At 39.2% G+C, this 22,104-nt stretch overlaps 1 protein-coding gene across 6 annotated transcripts in view; it reads right to left on the minus strand.

Moving 5' to 3' along the window:
- UTRN (utrophin) overlaps positions 1–22,104 on the minus strand; it is a 505,495-nt gene that overhangs the window by 61,541 nt on the left and 421,850 nt on the right. For all 6 annotated transcript variants that reach the window (XM_046006019.1, XM_046006018.1, XM_046006020.1 and 3 more), the window contains 3 exons: positions 21,574–21,634; positions 6,845–6,906; positions 4,884–4,958 (listed from right to left, as the gene is read on the minus strand). In XM_046006019.1, coding sequence (XP_045861975.1) covers positions 4,884–4,958; positions 6,845–6,906; positions 21,574–21,634 — 198 coding nt within the window. The remainder of the gene's footprint in view (positions 1–4,883; positions 4,959–6,844; positions 6,907–21,573; positions 21,635–22,104) is intronic.

The following is a 22,104-nucleotide window of genomic DNA, read 5'->3' on the forward strand; positions in this document are numbered from 1 at the left end:
TATCTATTTTTAACCACTGAATAAGCACTAGTTTTGAATTTTTTAAAGACATTAATGAAATGTGTCCACTCTTGTTGCTTAAATACCATAGAATGATTTGGTTTTTTTTCAAGTTACCTAAAATGGAAAAGAACTGCTTTAAAATTATACAGAATAAAATTATTTCCAGAACAACTCAACACAGAAGACTTTATTTAAAAAAAGAGAAAGAGACAAATAGAAAACACAAGTCTGGATAACAGGTCAATCCCTTTCCTTCTGATGTCAAAGTCATCACTGGTAAAAATTTGAGCTAATTGCAAAAATAACTTGTGCAAGCTTCCCATGAGTGAGAGACGGTATCAGAAAAAAAAATTAAGACCCATCTGGAATCTTCGATATCATTTGTACCCTACTTCTTGGCACTGTACACTGTTTTCAATTATAAACTTCCAGAGGGCAGGAGCAAAATTCAAACGCATCCTTCACGGTGCTGGACAAAGAGAAGTGCTTCATGATGGTGGCAACAGAACTATAATTCCACACAGACACAAAGAAACATATTCGAATACTGCCAAAATGCTCTAAGTTTTCTGAATTCCAACACTAATTATGCCAGCAACTCAGCACTGGATAGATGTGTGACAACAGACCAAATTCCAAAAAGACCATTTCCTGGATCACGCTGCCCTTGCATTTCTTCTAGAACAGCCTCCTCTGTGATGCACTTTGTGGTTGTGACAGTAATTCGTCACATCCCACAGACACTCGTGTCTTTAATTTTTGGTGATTTACTTTGACACTTCGCCTTTCCTGCAAAGTGTCACGTTTAGGTTCTTTTAAAAAACTGGCTACATTTAAATCACAGAAAATTGTGATTTTCTCTTTTCAAAGGGAGACAGCTCAGTCATGTGGCAAATGAAACAAATAGAAGAATCATTTTCTAACCAACGTTCAGGCTTTTTCTTCAATCCCATATATGAGGCACAGGGGATCGGATGGAAGTGGGTCATTACTCTCCTGTTCTGCAAAACCGCAGTTTGGCACCTGACCTGGGGCTTCTGTAACTCTAGGTTCTTGAACTGTTTGACCTTTCCTTCCGAACACCTCTCCTACTTCCTCTTCCCCAGACACCTCAGAAATAAGCTCAAGGTCTTGCATAGATGCCCCTTCCCTCTGTAAACCTGATCCCCTCACTGTCAATACTTCAGTCATCCCTTCTCTCTGGATGGCTCCCAATTCTGTTTTCTCATGCCCATCTTCTGCGTGAAACCTGACCCACATCCCTGCTGTTCTGTTCCCAAACAGAACTCTCCTATTCTGTTTCAGGGACCTTCACCTTAATATATTCCAAATAAAGGTCTTCTTATGTTGCAATCCAGTAACCGTCTTACCACCGTCTATGGACTGGAGTCTGCAAATCCTGAAATGTTCTAACACTGTCCTTCTTTCACTCTCTGCCAGTTGTCGACTAGCAAATACCCCACCCCCCCAGTCATCAGTTCTTCCTCCTCCTTACAAATCCATACCCTCTTCTCCCCTGTGACCACCACCCGTCAGCTTAGCCCCCATGATCTTTTACCTGAACCATGTACTTGTCCCTGTTCACTGGGTCCTTCCTTCTGCCCTACAGATAATCTAAAGCATACATTTGGGGGCACCTGGGTGGCTCAGTGGGTTAAAGCCTCCTCTGCCTTTGGCTCAGGTCATGATCCCAGGGTCCTGGGATGGAGCCCCGCATCGGGCTCTCTGCTCAGCAGGGAGCCTGCTTCCCCTTCTCTCTCTGCCTGCCTCTCTCCCTGCTTGTGATCTCTGTTTGTCACATAAATAAATAAAATCTTTAAAGCACACATTTGCATTGGGACTATCTCCTAACTCCCACAAAACAGAAAATGGTGCTATAGCACCCCACTCTATAATAAACAAACACAAACTTAAATGCAACATTTTGAGAGCCTGAGGAACAACAACAAATGAAAAGAATAAGAAAAGATTTCATGGAAAAAAAAAAAATGACCTTCTAAGTGGATCTAAACTGATTTTAAGGACATTTCTGAATACTGGACAAATAGGTCATAACCTACTCCATTCAGACTCCATTACGTTCCCTGAATTCTATCCACACCTTTGATGCTTATGTACAGAAGTCCCTTTCTCCTCACCCCTGGTTAATAGCCATGTGCCTAAATCCTGTATGACTTTTAATGCCTGGCTTATGTGCTTCCTACTCAAAGAAGCTTGCCTTGTTCTTCATGGCAAAGACCATTCCATTCTAAGGGCAAGAGGAATCTGCTGAAAGCATGTGTCCATGTGTAACATGCTATCTCTGAATGTAGGTTCCACCGAGTGTGGGAACCAAGTCTCTTTACATGGTCGTATCTCCTGCACAATTGTGGAGCCCAAATAAATGAATGAACAGGGGCGCCTGGGTGGCTCAGTGGGTTAAAGACTCTGCCTTCGGCTCAGGTCATGATCCCAGGGTCCTGGGATCGAGCCCCACATGGGGCTTTCTGCTCTGCAGGGAGCCTGCTTCCTTCTCTCTCTCTGCCTGCCTCTCTGCCTAGTTGTGATTTCTCTCTGTCAAATAAATATTAAAAAAAAAAACAAATGAATGAACAGTCACAAAGCAGTGACGGCACACCCTCTGCATTAAGACCTTATGCTGGGGAGGGGGCAGGATACAATGAGACGACCCCTGACCTGAGCCGTTCGCAGTGGAGGCGGGAGCTCCTGACATTATCTATCATACAAAGGCAAGCATATGGTGCGTAGGTGAGAAACGGTCGTTACAGGCAATCATAAAGTTCTGGAAAAATTGGAGGCAGGTGGTTTTAGCTTGTAAATGTTTCCAAAAGAAGTAAATTTTTAACAGTGTCTGGGAGGAAGAAAGGGTTATAGACCTTTGCAGAGGAAGGGTCAGGGCATTTCAAGTAAACAGAAAAGACGGGAGGAGGAGGGACAGCTTAATCATGAACAGGTGAGTTGACAAGTGTTGCAGAGGCCCGGGCTGATGAGCAGTAGGGGCAGGGGCAGTGGGGAAAGTGAAGCCAGGTGGCTCCAACCATTTACAATCCAAAGCAACCCAGGGCTTTTCTTAGTATGCACTTCCACACGTCATGTAGCTTGAAAGGGGGAGGCATTCCTCCTCTGCTCCTCTCAGGTTTGAAGGATGAGCTGAAGGAGGGAGTTTTTTCCTTGAGATTTCTGAAGAACCAGCAGAGGAAAAGACCAAATGTGTTCATATGTTTATCCAACCACAAGTACTACTGAAAACTCGGACCACGTTCATCGTGACAAAAAAGCAGTCTTTGGTCCATGGCGATTTTGTGGCTGAATCATTTGTCCTCATTTTATAGCTCATAAAGCCTGAGAAGACCTTCCAGATCCGTCAGCTGGATACAGGACACACAGCTGAGCCTCTTTCAAAACTGCTGTCACCATGGACTCACTGAGCTACTCAACATCCCTTCTCTGTGCTCCTCATTCACTTCCTATTCCCTTCTGGCTCGACATACAGATCACTGGCCAGGCTGAGTTGGCTTTACTGGTCTGTACTGGTAATTCTGCACCAGGGCGTTCTGTGGATTATGGCATCAAAAGCATTTCATTTTTTTTCTTTCATCTGTAAACATTCAGGTGTTTTTTATTTAGCCCTGGAGACTTCTCTTCCACACATAACTTAAGTTCTTATCTTAAAGCTTTCCATGGTTGTGGGTTTTTTTCTGAATGGTTCTACAGTTCTAACATAATCAGCTCAAAATGTAATTCAAATTTCTACTGACTTTTAAGAGATTTTTAACCTTAATATATCATTTTTCAAAGAGTAATATTCACACTTTCACTGAACTGCCTAGATATATAACAGTTGTTAACAAAAGGTAGCAACAAGAATCCTTGGAATTATTCAGATTACCAGGCCGTAAAAATAGATGGGCGGATGTCAGTTTCCATATTAACTATCTGACAAGGCCTACATGTTCTTTGAGTAGACTCAATCATTAAAACTATGACCACAAAGAGAATTCAGAGAGATTCCACTTATGCTTTATTATTACAAGTATTCCTACTTCTATTTCAAGTTAGGTTGTTTGGGCATGTGTGTCGGGGAAGGAACACCTCTTTGGTAAAATGGTTATCACAGAACATTACTCTGAGCAAACTCTCTGCAGGAAAAATCATGTTGATAAGACCAAACATTTCAGGCGCCCGGGTGGCTGGGTTGGTTAAGCCACTGCCTTCGGGTTGGGTCGTGATCCTGAAGTCCTGGGATAGAGCCCCTAGGGAATCTGCTTCTCCCTCTGACCTTCTCCCCTCTCATGCTCTCTCTCACTTTCTCTCTCCAATAAATAAATGAAATCTAAAAAAAAAAAAAAAAAAAAAAAGACCAAACATCTCAAGACATATTTAAATAAATACAGAGCCTTTTATCTAATTTTCTAGATGGCAGTTGAAATTTGAAAATTTGAATCAGGAATATTATTTTTTTAGTATTGCTTTATTACATGATTGCATTGAATCAAACTGTTTGGAATCCTAAACTTCCAAGTGAATACAAAGTACGAAGAAGAAAATGATCTACTACTTTGATTTCCTGATTTAATCCCTTTAAATTGGGTGCCAGCATAATTTTTGAAAAAGCTTTTTATGTTACTCTTGTATTTTGGCTAATTTTGTTCTCCAACTGAGAATGGCATATGTTCATTTGTTTTACTACTGCATGCATGCTGATGGGGCAAATAATAGAGCATTTATAGAAACACGGCCAATTCCTTGAGTGAGATACACTGAAAAGGAGATTAACACTATAAACACATCACCCTCTTTATTTACCTCTGCCTCAAAAAAGAAAAAAAAAAAGAAGCACTCCAAAGAGCAGAGTGATTAACTTTTGTAGAATAACTCACAACACAGTGCTTTTTGTAGTCTTCGGATTTTGATGGCTGTGCGGTAGGCAGAGAAACGTACATTATTCAGGTCAGCTGAAATGGAAAAGGGAACACATTCAAAAGCATGCTTATTATTTAACTTGTATTGAATGGCAAGAATGTGTTTGTTTACTTCAGATGATGGAAAAGCATTATGTCTGTTCTTACTAAAAAGTCTTCTCTCAAAATCCACAGCATTTATTTAAGAGAATAATGAAATGTTCATTAGCACCATAGTGAGATACATTCCAAAGTGGTGTTTCACAGCTTTCAAGAGGGCATTATCCAATAGGAGAAGGAGGGAAATGAGGAAAAGGAAACATGGCCTGTTAACTTCTGACGGTTTAATAAATCCATCACTTTGCAGGCGCAGGGCCCTTCCTTCTCCGCTGCTGGGAGGGACTCTCCTCCCAGGGAATCTTCCCCCAAGGACAATTAGTTTTCTGTCAATGAGGCTGTCCTTCTCACTACTCATAAAAGCTAGTCTTATTTCTTCCATCCCGATCTATTTGCTTCTTTTGCTCTTTTATAGATATGGGTAAAGTTATCCCAAAATCTACATTCAGATCTTTAGAAACAAGAGGTTAAATGTAGTTAATAATACTGTATTGCATATTGAAAGTTGCTAAAGGAGTAGATCTTAAAAGTATCACGTGAATAAAAATGTTGTAAGGATGTGAGGTGATGGATGTTAAGTAGACTTATGATGGACAGTTTCACAATACAGTCAAATATTGAACCATTATATTATATACCCATAACTAATATAATCTTATATGCCAATTATATTTCAGTTTAAAAAAAACACCTTGGTATCAAAGTTTGGTACCAAAAAAGATTTGGTATCAAGTTCAAAGAAAGATATTGTAGTATCTTTCTCTGTGTCCTAAAGACAGAGTGTCTGTAATAGAGGCTCTTTGAACTGGAAGCAAACTCAGAAATCAAGTTTGTACCCTCACTTTACAAATGAAAGAAACCCCTGGCTTTTCTCTCACTTGTTCACCCTTTGTAGCCTACCCTCACCCATCCAAATGAAAGCTGAACAGATAGATGCCTGACCTTTAAAGAGATCAAGAGGAGTGCTCTCTTTCTGCCGAAGTGGGAGTGGGTGTGAGAGCCTTCAGGGGCTGCTCTCCCCTCCAACAGTGCCTTATCTACCCAAAGAGAAAACTCTCAAAACTGCTGGACCAACCTAAAGGAAGCAGGTTAGGTCAACAGGTCAAAGTCATAGTCTACCAGAAATCTACAAGATCAGAATTCTCTCTAGCCTCCTCTGTTTTCTTACATTTTTCTATTAAATGATTTTAGCTTTTCATCACTACTTTGGCAAAATGAAACTAGGCAATCCAATTTAGTAAGATTAATTGAATAAAATGTGAGGTAACAGGAAATTTAAAGCAATGAATTAGAGGTTGCTTTGCTGTCATTGTTTTTGTCTTCAGGTAAAGCTGAAGTTTAAGATGACTCCATATGGAGAACCTGCATTCCTCCTTTTAAAATGAACTTCTTGTGATTTCAAACCACATGCTCTCTCAAGAAGAATGGAAAAACTGTTTTCTGCATTGCCCTCAGAAATTCAACTGCTTTTCTATGTCAGTGACACAATCTTTTAAACATACCATGTCATGTAGGAAACACATGCTTAGTTTATAGTTAAGAATATACAATTATCGGGGCACCTGAGTGGCTCAGTCAGTTAAATGTCTGACTTCAGCTCAGGTCATGATCTCAGGGTCCTGGGATCGAGTCCCGGATTGGGCTCCTTCCTCAGTGAGGAGCCGGTTTCTCCCTCTGCCTCTGCCTGCCACTCTTCCCTGCTTGTGCTCCATCCCTCTCTCTGACAAATAAATAAAATCTTAAAAAAAAAAAAATATATATATATATATATACACACACACAATTATCATTTGTTAAGGCTAATTAAATAAAATAGCACTCACCAAGGGACTGAAAGAGTTCAGTCATTTTAGGATGATCCCAACAGGTTGTCTGTGTTTGATGGCTGGGGGGGGGGGGGGGGGGGGGGGGCAAAAAAAGTAGTATATTTAAATTAAGAACATACAAAATAATATAGATCACATAGAATGCATCATTCTGAAACCTGATTATTACTTAACATTTGAAACAAAAACAATAAATTTTTATTTGAGCAATTATATTGTGAAAATATAGGTAAAAAATTTTGTTTTATCTCTCTCTAAAAGATTTACAACTACGCATTAAAACCCAGATATGAAGTGTGACCCTGGGGCGTCAGGCTTGATGCAGCCAGATCAATGTAGTTTCCAGAATAATTCTACTTGTGTTAGGCAGATATAGATCCTCATTCAGAATAAATCCTCTGAGAGCAGAAGTGCTGTAAGGAGTTGCTAAACTTTAGAAGTCCTAATGAAATTTCCAAAGAGCTGAGAAATAAAGAGTTTAACTCTGAATAACTTCTTCACCCCACAATCAAGTGAGGCTCCCTCTTCTTTTTAACCTCCAGTCTCTCCTTCCTTGGTGTAAATTAGCCCTTCTCCCCTGTGGGGGCTCATTCAGAGCCCTAGAATTGACATAAAGATCATTTCAAGTTTAAGACATCTAAGATTGAAGAGATGTAGAAAGAAGTCTTTTCAGAGTTTCCTTTATCTGACTAAATGCAGCAACTTCTGGGAAACAAGGCTACCATAAATCCTTTCTCTGGGGGATTTCATGGCTATGAAGAAGACAGAAAAAGCACTTGCACCTGCATAAACAAACATTATCACAAACTTTCTTATCTCATGTTTATTCTTCTAAAAAAGCCATTTATCTTTCCTAGAGAAACCTATTGGGTCTTCACAAATGAGCCTTTTCTCCCTGACTTCTTTCCCCTGCTACGCTGGGTACATATGCCCCCCATTCTAACCATCCTTTTCAGTTACTCACCACTACATGCAGAAACAAACGCTCCTCTCTTGCTAATCTGTCTTTTGTCAGCATAATTCACAGATCCCTAGAAACTAAACCTAAGAGGGTGCAGGAAAAGTTGTTTTTCCTCCCCAACCCTCTCTTCCTGTGTATCTGGATTCTCTATTCCCTTTCTGCATGACTCTCTCTTGCCTGTGACTTCGTGCTTCTCTCAGCAATCAGCCTCCCTGACAGTTAGCCAGTACCTTTTGATAGACACTGAACAGTTTTTCTTATGATGCTTATTCTTCACTTAAGAAGCAAGTTTTATATTTTTCCCATTTTCTGTAAATTCCAAAACTAAGTCATAGAATTAAAAGTCTTTAGGGAGTAAGATGCAGGTAGAACAAATCCAATTAGTACTTAAATTAGGTTCCATGTGTGTGTGTGTGTGTGTGTGTGTGTGTGTGTGTGTGTGTGTGTGTGGTAAACAGCTCCTAATTTCAATGGGTCGGTGTCCTTATGTTTCAAAATAGTTTCCTGTCTCTTTTCTAGGTCAGAATAGAGTAATAACGTTTAATAGTACTCGAAAGACTTCTTGGATAACACTCAGTTCTTACGAAACTGTTTAGTAAGCTAAGTGAAATGGCACAGTACACAAGAGAGTGGTATTAAAATATTCATGCAATCAAATTTAAGAGAGATTATCTTTTTAAGCTAGGTAATATATCAAAAATTAGGACATGTTACTGGGAATAGGACATAATCACTGTTATATATGCATATATAACAGAATCCCCCAAGAACTCATAATTTGCTTTGAAAAATTTAAAGATTAGATATGAAATTGGGTATGCAAAATGTCCTGGAAATTCCAAAAATCCACAAATTAACATGCCTAATAAGTGAAGGTCTATTCCAGAGCTGGAAAGTTGTCTAACTCCCATACCTGGTTTTTGACACCAATGCAGAGGCAAAATATTTCCACTTTGTATTCTGCTGCAGAACCCCAACCAAACCATTCTACCATTTTCCCCTCCAAGTTGCTCCAAAGACCACAGAGAAAGTACTGAAGCTATCTGACCTAAAATTCTTCCTTTTCATAATGTGGTCCAGAGCTTGACAGAAATGCAGAATCTCCAAACTCTATTCGTTCTATTAACCTGGAATCTATTAAACAGCTGAACAAAATCCCATGGGATTGATGTGCACGTTCACGTGTGGGAAGTAACTGACCCAAAAAGCTTCTAACGCATGAAGTAAAAAAACAAAACAAAACTGAACAAAAACAAAACCCAAAATATAAAGACCCTCCAGATTTTGTTCATAAAACAACTTCCTCCCTACCATCAATAAGAATTAAAGAAGGATTTGCTGGAAATAGAGTGTAGTTCAAAACAAATCCATCAGGAGTTCGCAGCGTGAGACAGCCGACCAGTATTCCCACAACCCCTGTCGCTTTGGAGCCATCTGAGTCGTCACGGGGACACTGTTCTCCAGAGACAGACATCCCATCGTGAAGGATCAACTCAAAGCTCAAGAACCAAACTAAACCTTTGGGGAATGCAGAGCCAAACTTTTATACCTAAACAACAAATGTAAGTACTCTTTCTCTCTCTAGAATCACAAGTGAGGAGCTTTGGCAAGCAACTGCTGTGGAACCACGAGGGGAAAATGCCACTCGGCAGCATGGCAGCCGCTGAGAATTCAATGAGAAGACCCGCTTGCTAATGGCTCTTCGGAGTGAAACCACTATGAGGAGCTGAGGGAACACACGCCATTTGGCAAACAGATGGAGGGAGGGAAAAGGCATCTCCCTTTGTGAATTCAATACCAGTTGATTCATTAGGCAGAACTGCCAGCGCTGAAAATAAACACAGCCTCTGGTTACAGAAGTGTCAGTGCAGCTTACCAAACAACAGTTAAAAAAAAAAAAGTAATAGATGCAGTTGGCTGTTGGATTTTCTTTTCTTTCCTTCTCTCTTTCTCTCTCTCTTTTTAGAGGGGGGGGGGGCGGTTTAAAGCAAAATCCACAATCAACCCAAAGAAGGCTCTAAGTATTTGAACAGCTGCACATGGCTCAGGTCATCCAGCCCAAATGCTCTCAAGTCCTCCCAGAGTGGGCAACCAACACAGAACTGAAAGCAGCATTCTCCGAAACCCTCCCCTCTCCCCCCCACCGCCCCCCCAAATAACAACAGCTCAGCTTCTGGCCAACCTCACATCTGAAAGAGGACAGAACCTCATACTGTGCAGCTTGATAAACTTTTAAAAAATCTAACAAAGCAGCACTCAACAGGAAATGCAAAATCCTATGAAGCAAGCAACAGGGAGAGCGCGTGATACGCGGAAGTAGGGTGCTGAGCTGTGCTACGTGTGGCGAGCTTGTGAAGGGGAAGGGGAAAACAGAGGCAGCCTCTCTAGCGGGCCAAAAGGTTACCGGGTCTCTGGGCTATTTTAAACTCTGGAAACTGAAAAAAACAATAGCAAGGCAAATGTTCCTTCTCCATCGAAATGCAAATTGTGTCCACTGGGATGCAGCTGATGACCTGTGGACGCTGAGCAGTTAACCAGCTTTGCACCCAGGGGCAGACTTCGTTTTAGCAACTCTTATTTGACTCTAAAGATGCAGTTCTTCGTATGCTCCTGGGGACCTCTTATAACTTCTTACCCATTCCGTGATTAGTGAGTTAAATGAAATCTTTGATGCATGCTCTTTCTGAATGCCATGAGACTCGAGATTTCCCCTAATTTTTATTTATTTGAATTTCTAATTTTTTAATTATTTTTTAAGATTTTATTTATTTGACAGAGAGAAATCACAAGTAGGCAGAGAGGCAGGCAGAGAGAGAGAGGAGGATGCCAAGCAGAGAGCCCAATGTGGGGCTCGATCCCAGGACCTTGAGATCATGACCTGAGCCGAAGGCAGAGGCTTAACCCACTGAGCCACCCAGGTGCCCTAATTTTTAAATTTTTTATTGAGGTGTAACACAGTTTAAGTTTAAGATGTATAACATGTTGGTTTGACACATTTATATATTCCAGTAGGATCACCACGGTTGTGTTAGCTAACCCCTCTATCCCATCACATAATCATCATTTCTGTTTTGTGGAAAAAATATTTAAAATCCAGTGTCCTAGCAACTTTGAAGTCTGAAACATAGTACTGTTGTGGGTAATCACTGTGCTGTGCATGAGATCTCCGTTAACTGTTTTTTAAAACATCCTTTAACGCCTTGGACAGTTCTGGTTCCCATTTGCTATCCCATATACTTATTAAAAGAGCACCCGTAAGTGTCCAGCTGAGATAATATGTGCTCCCTGTATTATATGGAATTTGATGAAATACTGAACCAGTATGGTTAATGAGCGATACATTCTTCTACCTATTATTATTTGTAATGTATTCTGATGAGCCCAGAAAGGAAGACACAAATAAGTTTGCACACCAATGGCTAGAACACAAAAATGTGTAAAACAACATGGTCCAATATATGAGACAATGAACTGACAGAAAAGTACATGTGATTTTGATAGATGGGTAAGAAACTGATTTCTGGGCAATAGACTGCTTGGGGAAGGAACTTTTTAATCCCATTTGTCCTCATTAGAGCGGCCTCATTTTCTTCCATACAACCTTAAGAGATGGCAAGAAGGCATCCTGCTTACCCCAAAACTGACACTTAGTCAAGCACATTTACTTGTTACTTATCTACTCAATTTTATGCTTGAAACTGGATTTTGAGTTTTACATGTGTCGTTTCATTTCAATTGCAATTCTAAGGGCATATAAGAGAAAAAAAATTAAAAGTGAGTCAGTTAATTAAAAATACAAGTGAGAGAGAAAAAACAACCCATATTGTTCAGGGATAAGATGATCACAGGAAGAGAAATATTTCTTCTTTGCTGTGCATAGTGAAAGATGACACAGTAGGTCAGGATACACAAGATTAATTACAGTAATCAACTATTATTTGCCTGTCTGGTCTATACCAGGGGTTCTTCCAAACACTTTCCTTGTGTAAACTCAACCTGCATAAAAACTCAATGTGTTGGGTGCCAACAGTATCCCCATTTTACAGATAAAGGAATTAGGGCCAGGAGGGCACTTAGATAACTTGCTCAAGGTCTCAGTAAGTAGTAGAAATGGATTTCGAATTTTAAGTCTGTGTTCTTAATATGGAAGTCTACTTGTATGACTGATATTTTAACATCTTTCTGATGAATCTGTCTAAATCTGAGTCCATGGTCCATCATTATAATCATTACAAACAATCTCATCTGCCTTGCTTCTCTCTCACTCCTAGCAAAGCCCAAGCATGGATCAGCTCAATTACTTGCCTTCTCTGGACCTGAGCAGCTGTGCATGAATACAGCTGGAGAAAATCACTCAACAGACAGACTAATTTTACTTTAAATATTTAACTTCAAACCTCAAACGTCCAACTGCTGGCAACCACACAACATCCCCTAATAAACTCACTTCCCAGACCCCAAGACAATTTACTACTGCCATCTCTCTCCCAAACCTAAGTAAGTTTCCCTCCCTGCCTTATATCATTTCACTTGATTTCACATTTCATTGAAAAGAAAACTAGAAAGCACCATATTAGAATTCCTTCATCTTCCAACCACCAAATCAATAAATTACCTTCCATCTGCCAGATTGTCTTCTTCTCTCCTCCTTCCTGAGGAATTCCTCCACCCATCAAAGGCCAATTCTTCCCAGGCTTTCTTTAAAATCTCTTGTGCTGCATTATTAACTCCCTTCTCAATAAGAACCTTCTCAAAATACAAATGTTGAAGGATCTGCCATCCTTATACACCAACATCCCTACCTTGAATCTACATTTCCTGCTCTCTATTACCTTTTTTTCCTTCTTCACAGACAAAATTCTCAATTGAGGAGTGCACAATCCCATGTCCCATTCATTACTGAACTCACATCAATTTCTTTTCCAACTTCACTCCTCTACACACAGGCCCTTTCGAAATTACAAGTGAACTGTGTAACTGTGTGTTGTCTGATGCAGTAGCTGCTTTTCTGTCTTCAGTGCCCCAGACTGCTCCTCAGGGTGGGGAGAAATAAGTGACAGAAAATCAACTCCTTAAGCCACAAAGCACAGTAGAAGACAAGAAGTGCTATATATAAAAGAGAGACTCTCCAGAATGACGAGACACGGGCCTTTGCAGACTCCGCTAATACCTTCTTTTAATACATTTATGAAAGTTTATATAGGAATATAGGAATCAGAGGTGTCTGGGTGGCTCAGTCCTTAAGCATCTGCCTTTGGCTCAGGTCTTGATCCCAAGGTCCGGGGATCCAGCCTTGCATGGGGCTCCCTCTGCAGCAGGAAACCTGCTTCTCCCTCTCCCCCTCCCCCTGCTTGTGTTCCCTCTCTTGCTGTGTCTCTGTCAAATAAACAAATAAAATCTTAAAAAAAAAAAGAATATAGGAATCAAGCAGGAACTCCCAAATAATCAATTTGCATTCAGGCGATTAAAGTGTAAAGAGTGAAAACAAATTCTGGCAATCAGAGGCAATGTTATTTATCTGAGTAGTATCTTCTTAAGGATCTAAAAGGTGACATTCTCATCTTGGAATTTACAATCCCCCCAATTTTTATTTTACTTGAGACCAGAATATATGAAGAATATGGAGTACTCCTGCTGGTATGCAGAGTCTTACTGTGTGTGTGTGTCGGGGGGGGTGTATTGTGTGTGCATGACGGTGCAGGTGGAAGACAGACTGGACAGAAGATGAGGAAGCGGTTTCCTCCGGGGACGGAACATGTGTGTTCAGGTTACACAGAACTTCTTGAACCCTCGCAAACACTTTCTGCCATCTTCTAGGCTTTTTAAGGCAGGAAAGGCAAGGTTACAGTTTTTGAAATATAAGAATAAATCTAAGGGAAAACTTAAGAAAGTTTGAATGCCAACATTTCAGGAAAAAAACCTTTCTGTTTAAATTCCATATAAGATACAGGATCCTACTTCATAAGAGATACTGAAAAAGCACAGACTCTTCCTTAAAAAATGTCACTGATTTGGGGTGCCTGCCTGGCTCAATCAGTGGAACATTTAACTCCTGATCTCATAGTCATGAGTTCAAGCCCCATACTGGGAATGGAACCTAGTTGAAAAAAGAAAAAAAGAAAAAAAAAGAAAAAAGAAAATGCACTAGCTTGTCATGATAATGAAGACACAACGCAGGATGACGAAATTGTCCACAGTGGATAACTCCAACTCTATTGGATTCAAGTATAAGATGCACCTAAAATAATTTCATACTCAAGAGTAGGTTAAAAGACACAAGCATGTAAATGGCTATATAGAGACAAAGGCTACCAAAAATACTACCAAAACCCTAAATACAAATGGATTTTACAATACATTTACAAATGTAAATTATAGAACAATTTGTTACAAAACACTATGACGAGGTTTGCTTGTATTTGTTTTCAAGTAAAGTAATATAATTTGTGACCAAAATGGAAGTGCCTGAGTGTGCCTGGGTGCGCAGGGAGCTTTGGGTGATACTAGTTTTGAGGGCACTGGAAGGTTGTCTGGAAGAATGAACATGCAGACACTCAGTAAACTCAGGGGAGGCTCTACTTTGGGAGAATCTCTGCTTGGGACCAGAACTCAGAAGGAGCTTCCCCTCTGCCCCAAACTCGACCCCGTGTCCCTCTAAGTTGTCACACTAGGGAGAGGCAGACCAGTAATGCACATTAATCAACATTCCTGCAGGTCACCTGCTGTGGAGTTGGCTCTGGGGAGTGTTCTAGGCCCCCCCGCCTGGGGTGTCAGTTCCAGGATTATTGTCCACCAGAGCTGAGTTTATCCTTGTATCCTTCTAGTTTGTTTTTTACAGTTTTGTTTTTTTTTTTTTTAAAGATTTTATTTATTTATTTGACAGAGATCACAAGTAGACAGAGAGGCAGGCAGAGAGAGAGAGAGGGAAGCAGGCTCCCTGCTGAGCAGAGAGCCCGATGTGGGACTCGATCCCAGGACCCTGAGATCATGACCTGAGCCGAAGGCAGCGGCTTAATCCACTGAGCCACCCAGGCGCCCCTAGTTTGTTTTTTAAAGCTGAATTTACATTATTTAGATTTTTAAAAATATATATTTTATCCATTTATTTGACAGAGAGAGCAAGCGAGCAAGAGAGAGAACACAGGCAGGGGAAGTGGGGTAGAGAGAGAAGCAGGCTCCCAGCTGAGTAGGGAGCCCGATGCAGGACTCAGTCCCAGGACCCTGAGATCATGACCTCAGCCGAAGGCAGAAGCATAACCAACTGAGTCACCCAGGCGCCCCTAGATTTAGGTTTTTTGGGTTTTTTTTTAACTACTCTTTCATATGTAATCTTTAAAAGAGAAATCAATTTTTTCTATATGGTTGTATTGAATTTTACATTGTATCATTTTACTTTATAATCCATATAGAAAAAGATATTCTATTTCTTTCACTATTTATTTGATCATTATTGCTTTTGCACTTTTGCTAGTTTCAATGACTATTTTAAAAATTGAATCTTTACAAATCAAAATACGAGTATCTCTTTTTCCTCCTTAGTGGCCCCATAGTGACCTTTCTGTACTTTACAGTAGACCTTTATTAATTGCAAATTTGACCCTAAAAGTCAGATGGTACAGTAAGGCTGACAGTGCCCCTATAATACAGTGGAACTGAGTAACCTGTAAGACGCCAAGCCCAAATTCCACCTCACGGTAAAGATAACACTGGCCCCAGCCATGTATAGATGAATGGCAGGAAAATAACATCTTTTTCAGTCCTGCACTAGTGAATGTCTTTCTCGGACCATGTCAGTTCCACCTGAATTATCTCAGTAAGTCAGGGCACTGGTAGATACACTGGAAGTTGTCCGTCTGCTTACAGTTTGCCAATTCAAGGCTGCTGCAGGGCTCAGGGCCTGCTGTTATCTTTCTCAACAGCCAAGGTGTGCTCACTTGTCTGAAGCTGTCTCCAAGCCCAGGAGGTATAGGGATCCCAAGACGCTTATGTTCTTTCATAAAACAACTTCGTTCTTCCCTCCTCATCAGCAGAGTTGGCCCAATTATTTTAAATATTTATTTTCAACATAGGTAAAGTCACAGACTGTTTCTTGGAAAAACAGATGCTCCAGTACATTCTCTTAAGCTTTGTTTCATTTATTTATCATTAAAATGAAAATACAAGCTCTACTCCTGCAAAGAGACTCAAAGCGTGTCCCAAGACTTCTCCACTAAAAATCTGGCACCAGGAGAATGCCATCTCTTGTCTTGATTAAGGAGGGAGACAGAGATGAAGACAGCTGTAGGAGACCTTTCAGAGAGAGCTATGTTTGCCTTTCATTATTAGTTATACATTTGTTATGGATTTATTTTGTTTTGGGATGAGTTTCCTCCAATCTTTAAACATAAAATGCTTTATGTTGGGCACCTGGGTGGCTCAGTGGGTTAAGCCACTGCTTTCGGCTCAGGTCATGATCTCGGGGTCCTGGGATCGAGTCCCGCATCGGGCTCTCTGCTCAGCAGGGAAGCCTGCTCCCTCTCTCTCTCTCTCTCTCTCTGCCTGCCTCTCTATCTACTTGTGATCTCTCTCTGTCAAATAAATAAATAAAATCTTTAAAAAAAATGCTTTATGTTAATTTCTTCTTTGTTTTGTTATACACACACCTCTGTTAGCTTTGACTTTCTTGTTATTTAAAGGAGAAATATTTCACCTACATCACTGAAATGGGTCCACAATTCCTCTAAAGAAATAAGCATTAATTCTCTCCTTTACACTGTACATATATAATGAGACAAGGGAATAGAGTTTATGCAAATAAACTACATGACTGCTATAAAAAAAACAGCTACTTGCTCTCCAAGATTTTATTTACAACTATAAACTTTGTGTTTTGTTTTTTTCCCAGCAATTGATGGATTAGGGCAGCAGAGAATGGCCTTGGAAGGCAAGAAAGGGGAATTATCCCTAATGGACATGAGAACAGATTAAAGGAAAATATAAATGAGATGTAATAACTTGAGGAAAATTTTGATTTAGGCTTGTTCGCCAAGGGGAGTGAGAATAAGGCAGAGAATTCATGGAAGTGGTATCTGTAGGTAACGATAGTTTATTCTGATTAATACACTGTAATACTGAGAAAACGTCAGTTTCAGAGAATGTGATTGACATGTATTATCTATTAAGAAGAGATTACTAAAATGTTCACATGAAAGCTGCGTGTGTGTGAGCACACATAGGATTCTATAAAGAATTTAGGTTTGCACCTCAGATTCAAGTGGAAAAACTTGACGGGAACCACCCGTCAAGAGAGTGGCAGCAGCATTTCCGCTAAGGCTTCCTGAAAAGTCACACACTCTGGCTTTAGAGATGACATCGTAGAGCGAGAAGGAAAACCAGATTTCCTAACTTCACCATACTAAATTCTGTGAAAGAGTATGACTTATTAGCAGACTGGATATGGACACAGCCATCTATGCAAAAAGCCCTACAGGACTTATGAGCCAGCTCTGTTGAGCATCCTAATCATGGATGGAAATCCACCCAGAGACAGAAATCTCTGACCATGGAACTAAGGAAAGGTAGTGGAGGGCCACACAGTTTGTTTGCTCCCCTACTTCTGAATTTCTGTCAAGATCCGACTGGCAGGACTGTGGAGAACTACATTTTTCTCCCTATAGAAAAGTACCTTTCTCCATTACTGCACCACGCAGTGTGACATTTCCTTAATCATATTAAAGCATGTATTACCCTTACAGAAATGACCTACGAAAATGAGCTCTGTCCTCAATTGCTGGCCCATAGTAGGTGTATCATAAATGGCAGCCAATCCATAGCATGAACAAAAAGGATGTTTGCTCCAATTTCCTCCACCTGACTGCTCCTTCCTTAATATAAGTCCCCATACTACCCAAATTTTCCATGTGACTTAAATTTCTGTTCTCTCCTTTGCTCAGTGCAGAGCGCTAGAGACGCAGCGGTCAAGAGACAGGAGCTGGAGTCAGTCCCTGGGTTTGAACACTAGCTCTTCCTTGTCCTGGTTGTGCATACGTGTTATCTAAGCCTTGCCCGTAAATGGGGTAATGACAGTTCCCACACTCCAGTGAGATTAAGAGAGAATTAGAGGATTAGCACAGTGGCTGGCAAATGAATATTCAAAAAATATAATTCATTTCAATGATCTTTATTATCACCCGCTATGACTATGTATTAGTATTATTTCCGGATCAAAATGAGAAGCAATGAGCTTTATATGATTAACGTGACATGTTAGGAAAGTTCAACCCAAAGCTTTTACTCGTTGTTCCCTTTGTGCCTGAAACACCCTGGATATTAACTTCTGGCTGAGGAAATGAAAAACGTGTGCAAAACACAAACACATGACTAAAAATCCACAGAGAAAGAAATTTGGCTTTGATGGTAGATTTTTGTATATTGTAAAGGCAGCAGGAGCCACTGCAGGCTTCTGTAAACTGATAGAACAATGAACTGTCACTGGATAATACTACAAAAGAAAAAATAACTAGATCAAATTTGCAAAACCGACTTTAGATGCAGCAAATATAATTTAAAGATATGAGTTTCAACTTGAGATATTAACATAGAGGGATTATACCATACAGACCCTTACAGTTCAAATCTACATTCTATCATTTTTTAGAAACAAATGAGTCTGGAACCACTGCAGTACACCACAAAATATTAATGAAAACACACCTAGAGAGAAAGAAATGCATTGGAGAGCCATCAAAGTAGGTTTTAGCTAATCAATAAAATTAAAATATGAAATAAAGACAATTTGGTCTTCCCATTCTCCTTTCAAGTTTCTCACTATATTCTGCCATTGAAGTATACAAAATCGTATACTTCCACATTTCTACTTGACTCTTGTTTTCTTTTTGGCTAAATTAATACATCCTAATATGCTCCAGGAAACTCTAGCTGCATGAGAATCATGCTAAATTTGTTTTTAACATTCTTCCTCTACTTACTTGTGCAGCCATGCAGAAGGAAGTGTGTATATTAAAAGCCCTTTCACTCATTATTTACTTGCTTATTAATTTACTTGGGAATTAAATTTTGTTTTCATAACAATTCCTCATCTGGAAATACTGGCTCATATTAACCCTACCTCCAGAGACTGATATACTTTATTATGAAGAAAGAAACTGTTAAGTTACACAACAGAGCAGGTAATGAAAGCATCTGGCTGAAAGTTTTCTAAAAATAAGAGAATTCATCCTATATACCTGGAGAGATCTCTAAATATTTCTAAGTCCTAAAAGACACTTAAGAGTAAAACTATACAGAGTCAAGAAAATTCAATCTTTCACTAATGATGTTGAAGATATTTTAGGATGCTACAATCCTACATGTCACATTACACATATTGGCCATCATTATAATATACATATTTTAAAGTGCTGGTCATGGTCATGGTCATGGTCACGGAGCTCCAGCTAATGAGATGTCAGAGGAACAAGCTTTTGCTGTACAGTCTGCCCTATCAGAACTCATAGTATGAACAAGACGATAATCCTGTGAGAGCCTACCAAAACTTTAAAAATTCTGAATCAGTGAAACTCTGACTTAATGTCATTTTTAGTCATAGATAATCAACTCAGACATACAGAAATTCCTTTTTAATAGCAGTGCTAAAATTCAAGATGGATTCTTAAAATGACAAGTCAAATCAATAACCAGCATATAACATAATCAAACAGAAAATTAATATTTTCTTTATCCAGTAAAGACAAAAATCTGCTTTGCTGGATCTGATCAACACTTTAAAAAAAATCACGTAAGGATTCTTTGTCAGTTGAGTAAAAAAATTTAATTTCAAATAATTTCATGGACTTCTTCATTTTGTCTAATACATGTGTTAGCTTTCTACTGCTGCTATAAAAAATGACTCCAAAATAAATGTCTCCTTAAGCTAAAATTGAGGTTTGCAAGTCTGTGGTCCTCCTTGGAGATTCGAAAAGAGAATCCCATCGGCTTGCCTTTTCTAGTTTCTAGAGGTTGTGGGCATTCCCTGACTCATGCCCCCTTCTTCATTTGCTGCTATTATTATTATTAATTATTATAATAATAAAAATGTAAAAAATTTTAAAAATGGTTTAAATTTGGATCAGATGATTACACTCTCAATAAAGACATGTCAATTTACCCAGCCTCTGACTTTTCTATTCATGATTGCACAAATCTGACACCAGCCAATTGCTTTGCTACCTTATCCTTAAGTTTATCACTAACCAGTACACTATAGACTCTACAGTGAAAGTAGTGAATTCCATTAAGGCAATATAACATATATTATTATTATATTTCATATATGGTATGGTGATTTTTCTTTTTTTTTTTTTTTTTTTTTTTGGTGATTTTTCTTTACCCAGAGGATACATCTCAGACTACAACAGAACCTTCATAAGGAAATACTATTTCACAAACACTGGCTTCATATACAAATTTTTCAGGAAGAGGGATATTGGAAGAGTAGATTATTAGTGTCAGCATGGATTTTGGAGATCCATATGCCATTTAGGAAAGATACAAAGGAAAGTTGGCCCAGAGATGTTTACCCAACTTGCCTGAGGTCAGCTGGCTAATCTGAGACAGAGTTGACTCCTAATAATAGTGATTACTTGCCCATAATTATGATGCTGTTCACCATACACATAAAACAGAGTCAGCTAGGACTTTCATCAGTTTAACACATTGTAAACCAACATCTTTGCTAATTTACACCTCAAGGGATTGTATCATTCTGTTCTAGGACCATACCTAGCCTAAGCCAAGGATCAAATCCTACTCAGACCTTGTGTAAATGATACAAAATATATAAAATGTTATATAATAAGGAGAAACTTAGTATGTAAAAAGGAGAAACTCTCAAATTGACAATAAAAAAAGGAAGGATGATAAATCTAAACTATAATGAAGATAATATCCATAAGCCAAAAACCCCTGAAAATACTGAACTTCTTAATGATAAAAACACTGCTTGTTTTTAGTGGATTAAAATGAGAAGAGTACAGCACTTTTTAAATGGATTTTCTGGGAGAAATAAAAATGGTTTCGAATCAGTGCAGTGTGAGAACAGCATCATGTCAAGAGTCTGACATATTTATTTACTAAGATTTTATTTTTTTTAAGATTTTTATTTATTTATTTGACACAGAGAGAGATCACAAGTAGGCAGAGAAGCAGGCAGAGAGAGAGGAGGAAGCAGGTTCCCTGCTAAGGAGAGAGCCCGATGCGGGGCTCGATCCCAGGACCCTGAGATCATGACTTGAGCCGAAGCCAGAGGCTTTAACCCACTGAGCCACCCAGGTGCCCCACTAAGATTTTATTCTTAAGTAATCTCTACGCCCAAGGTGGGGCTCGAACTCACAATCCCGAGGTCGAGTCTAAAGCTCTACAGACTGAACCAGCCGGGTGCCCCAAGAGTTTGACATATTTAGAAATTTTGTCAGTTTCCCCAAATATTTTAGTATCAGTTTTAAAATAATATATGCTAAATACACCTATGGCCTTAACCTAATAAACTACAAATAATACTCTGATTTTTAAACTAACTTCTTTTAACTATTATATATATATATACACACACACACACACACACACACACACACACACACACACACATATATATATTTATTTATTTATATGGTTTCCTTCAGACAGCAGGATTAAATTCTATTTTCCAAAGTTACAGTGGAAAGCCTCTTAAGCTATCAACATAACTTTGTTTTTTTGGTATCATAAAGGAGAATTAAAATCAACTTACTTGATGTAATAGGGCACTTTATTATGTGAAATGGATCTTTGCCATGGCAGCTGGACTGAAGCTGAAGAAACAAAGGGAGGTTATTGGAAACACTGCTCACCCAAAGCCTTATGCCATAATGCAAAACAACTGAACACATTTTATAACCAATTCAACGAGAACTGTTCTGGTTTTTGAGCTGGATTCCTATAATTATGAAATCTGTGAGGCTAAACAAAGAGTGGCTTTTTAAAGATTCATTTGAAGCAAGGAAAGAAACAACGCAGGTTCAATTTCAAATGCCAACCTAACTAATTGAACTTGTTGCTAAAAATACTTCTCAAAATCAAGTTTTATTGTTTATAATCACCACAATTTAAAACTTAGTGCTATCCGAAAAATGGACTCTGTATATATTTTTTTGATTAAGCTAAAGCCAAAATTAATTTTACCTGGTATATACAGATTATAGACTAGATTTCCCAAGACTGAATTTTCCAGATCATTAATAACATGCTTTACTTTGTTTCACAAGAATAACTATCTAGGACA

The sequence above is a fragment of the Meles meles genome, chromosome 5, assembly GCF_922984935.1.
Source record: "Meles meles chromosome 5, mMelMel3.1 paternal haplotype, whole genome shotgun sequence".
NCBI classification, from domain to species: Eukaryota; Metazoa; Chordata; class Mammalia; order Carnivora; family Mustelidae; genus Meles; species Meles meles.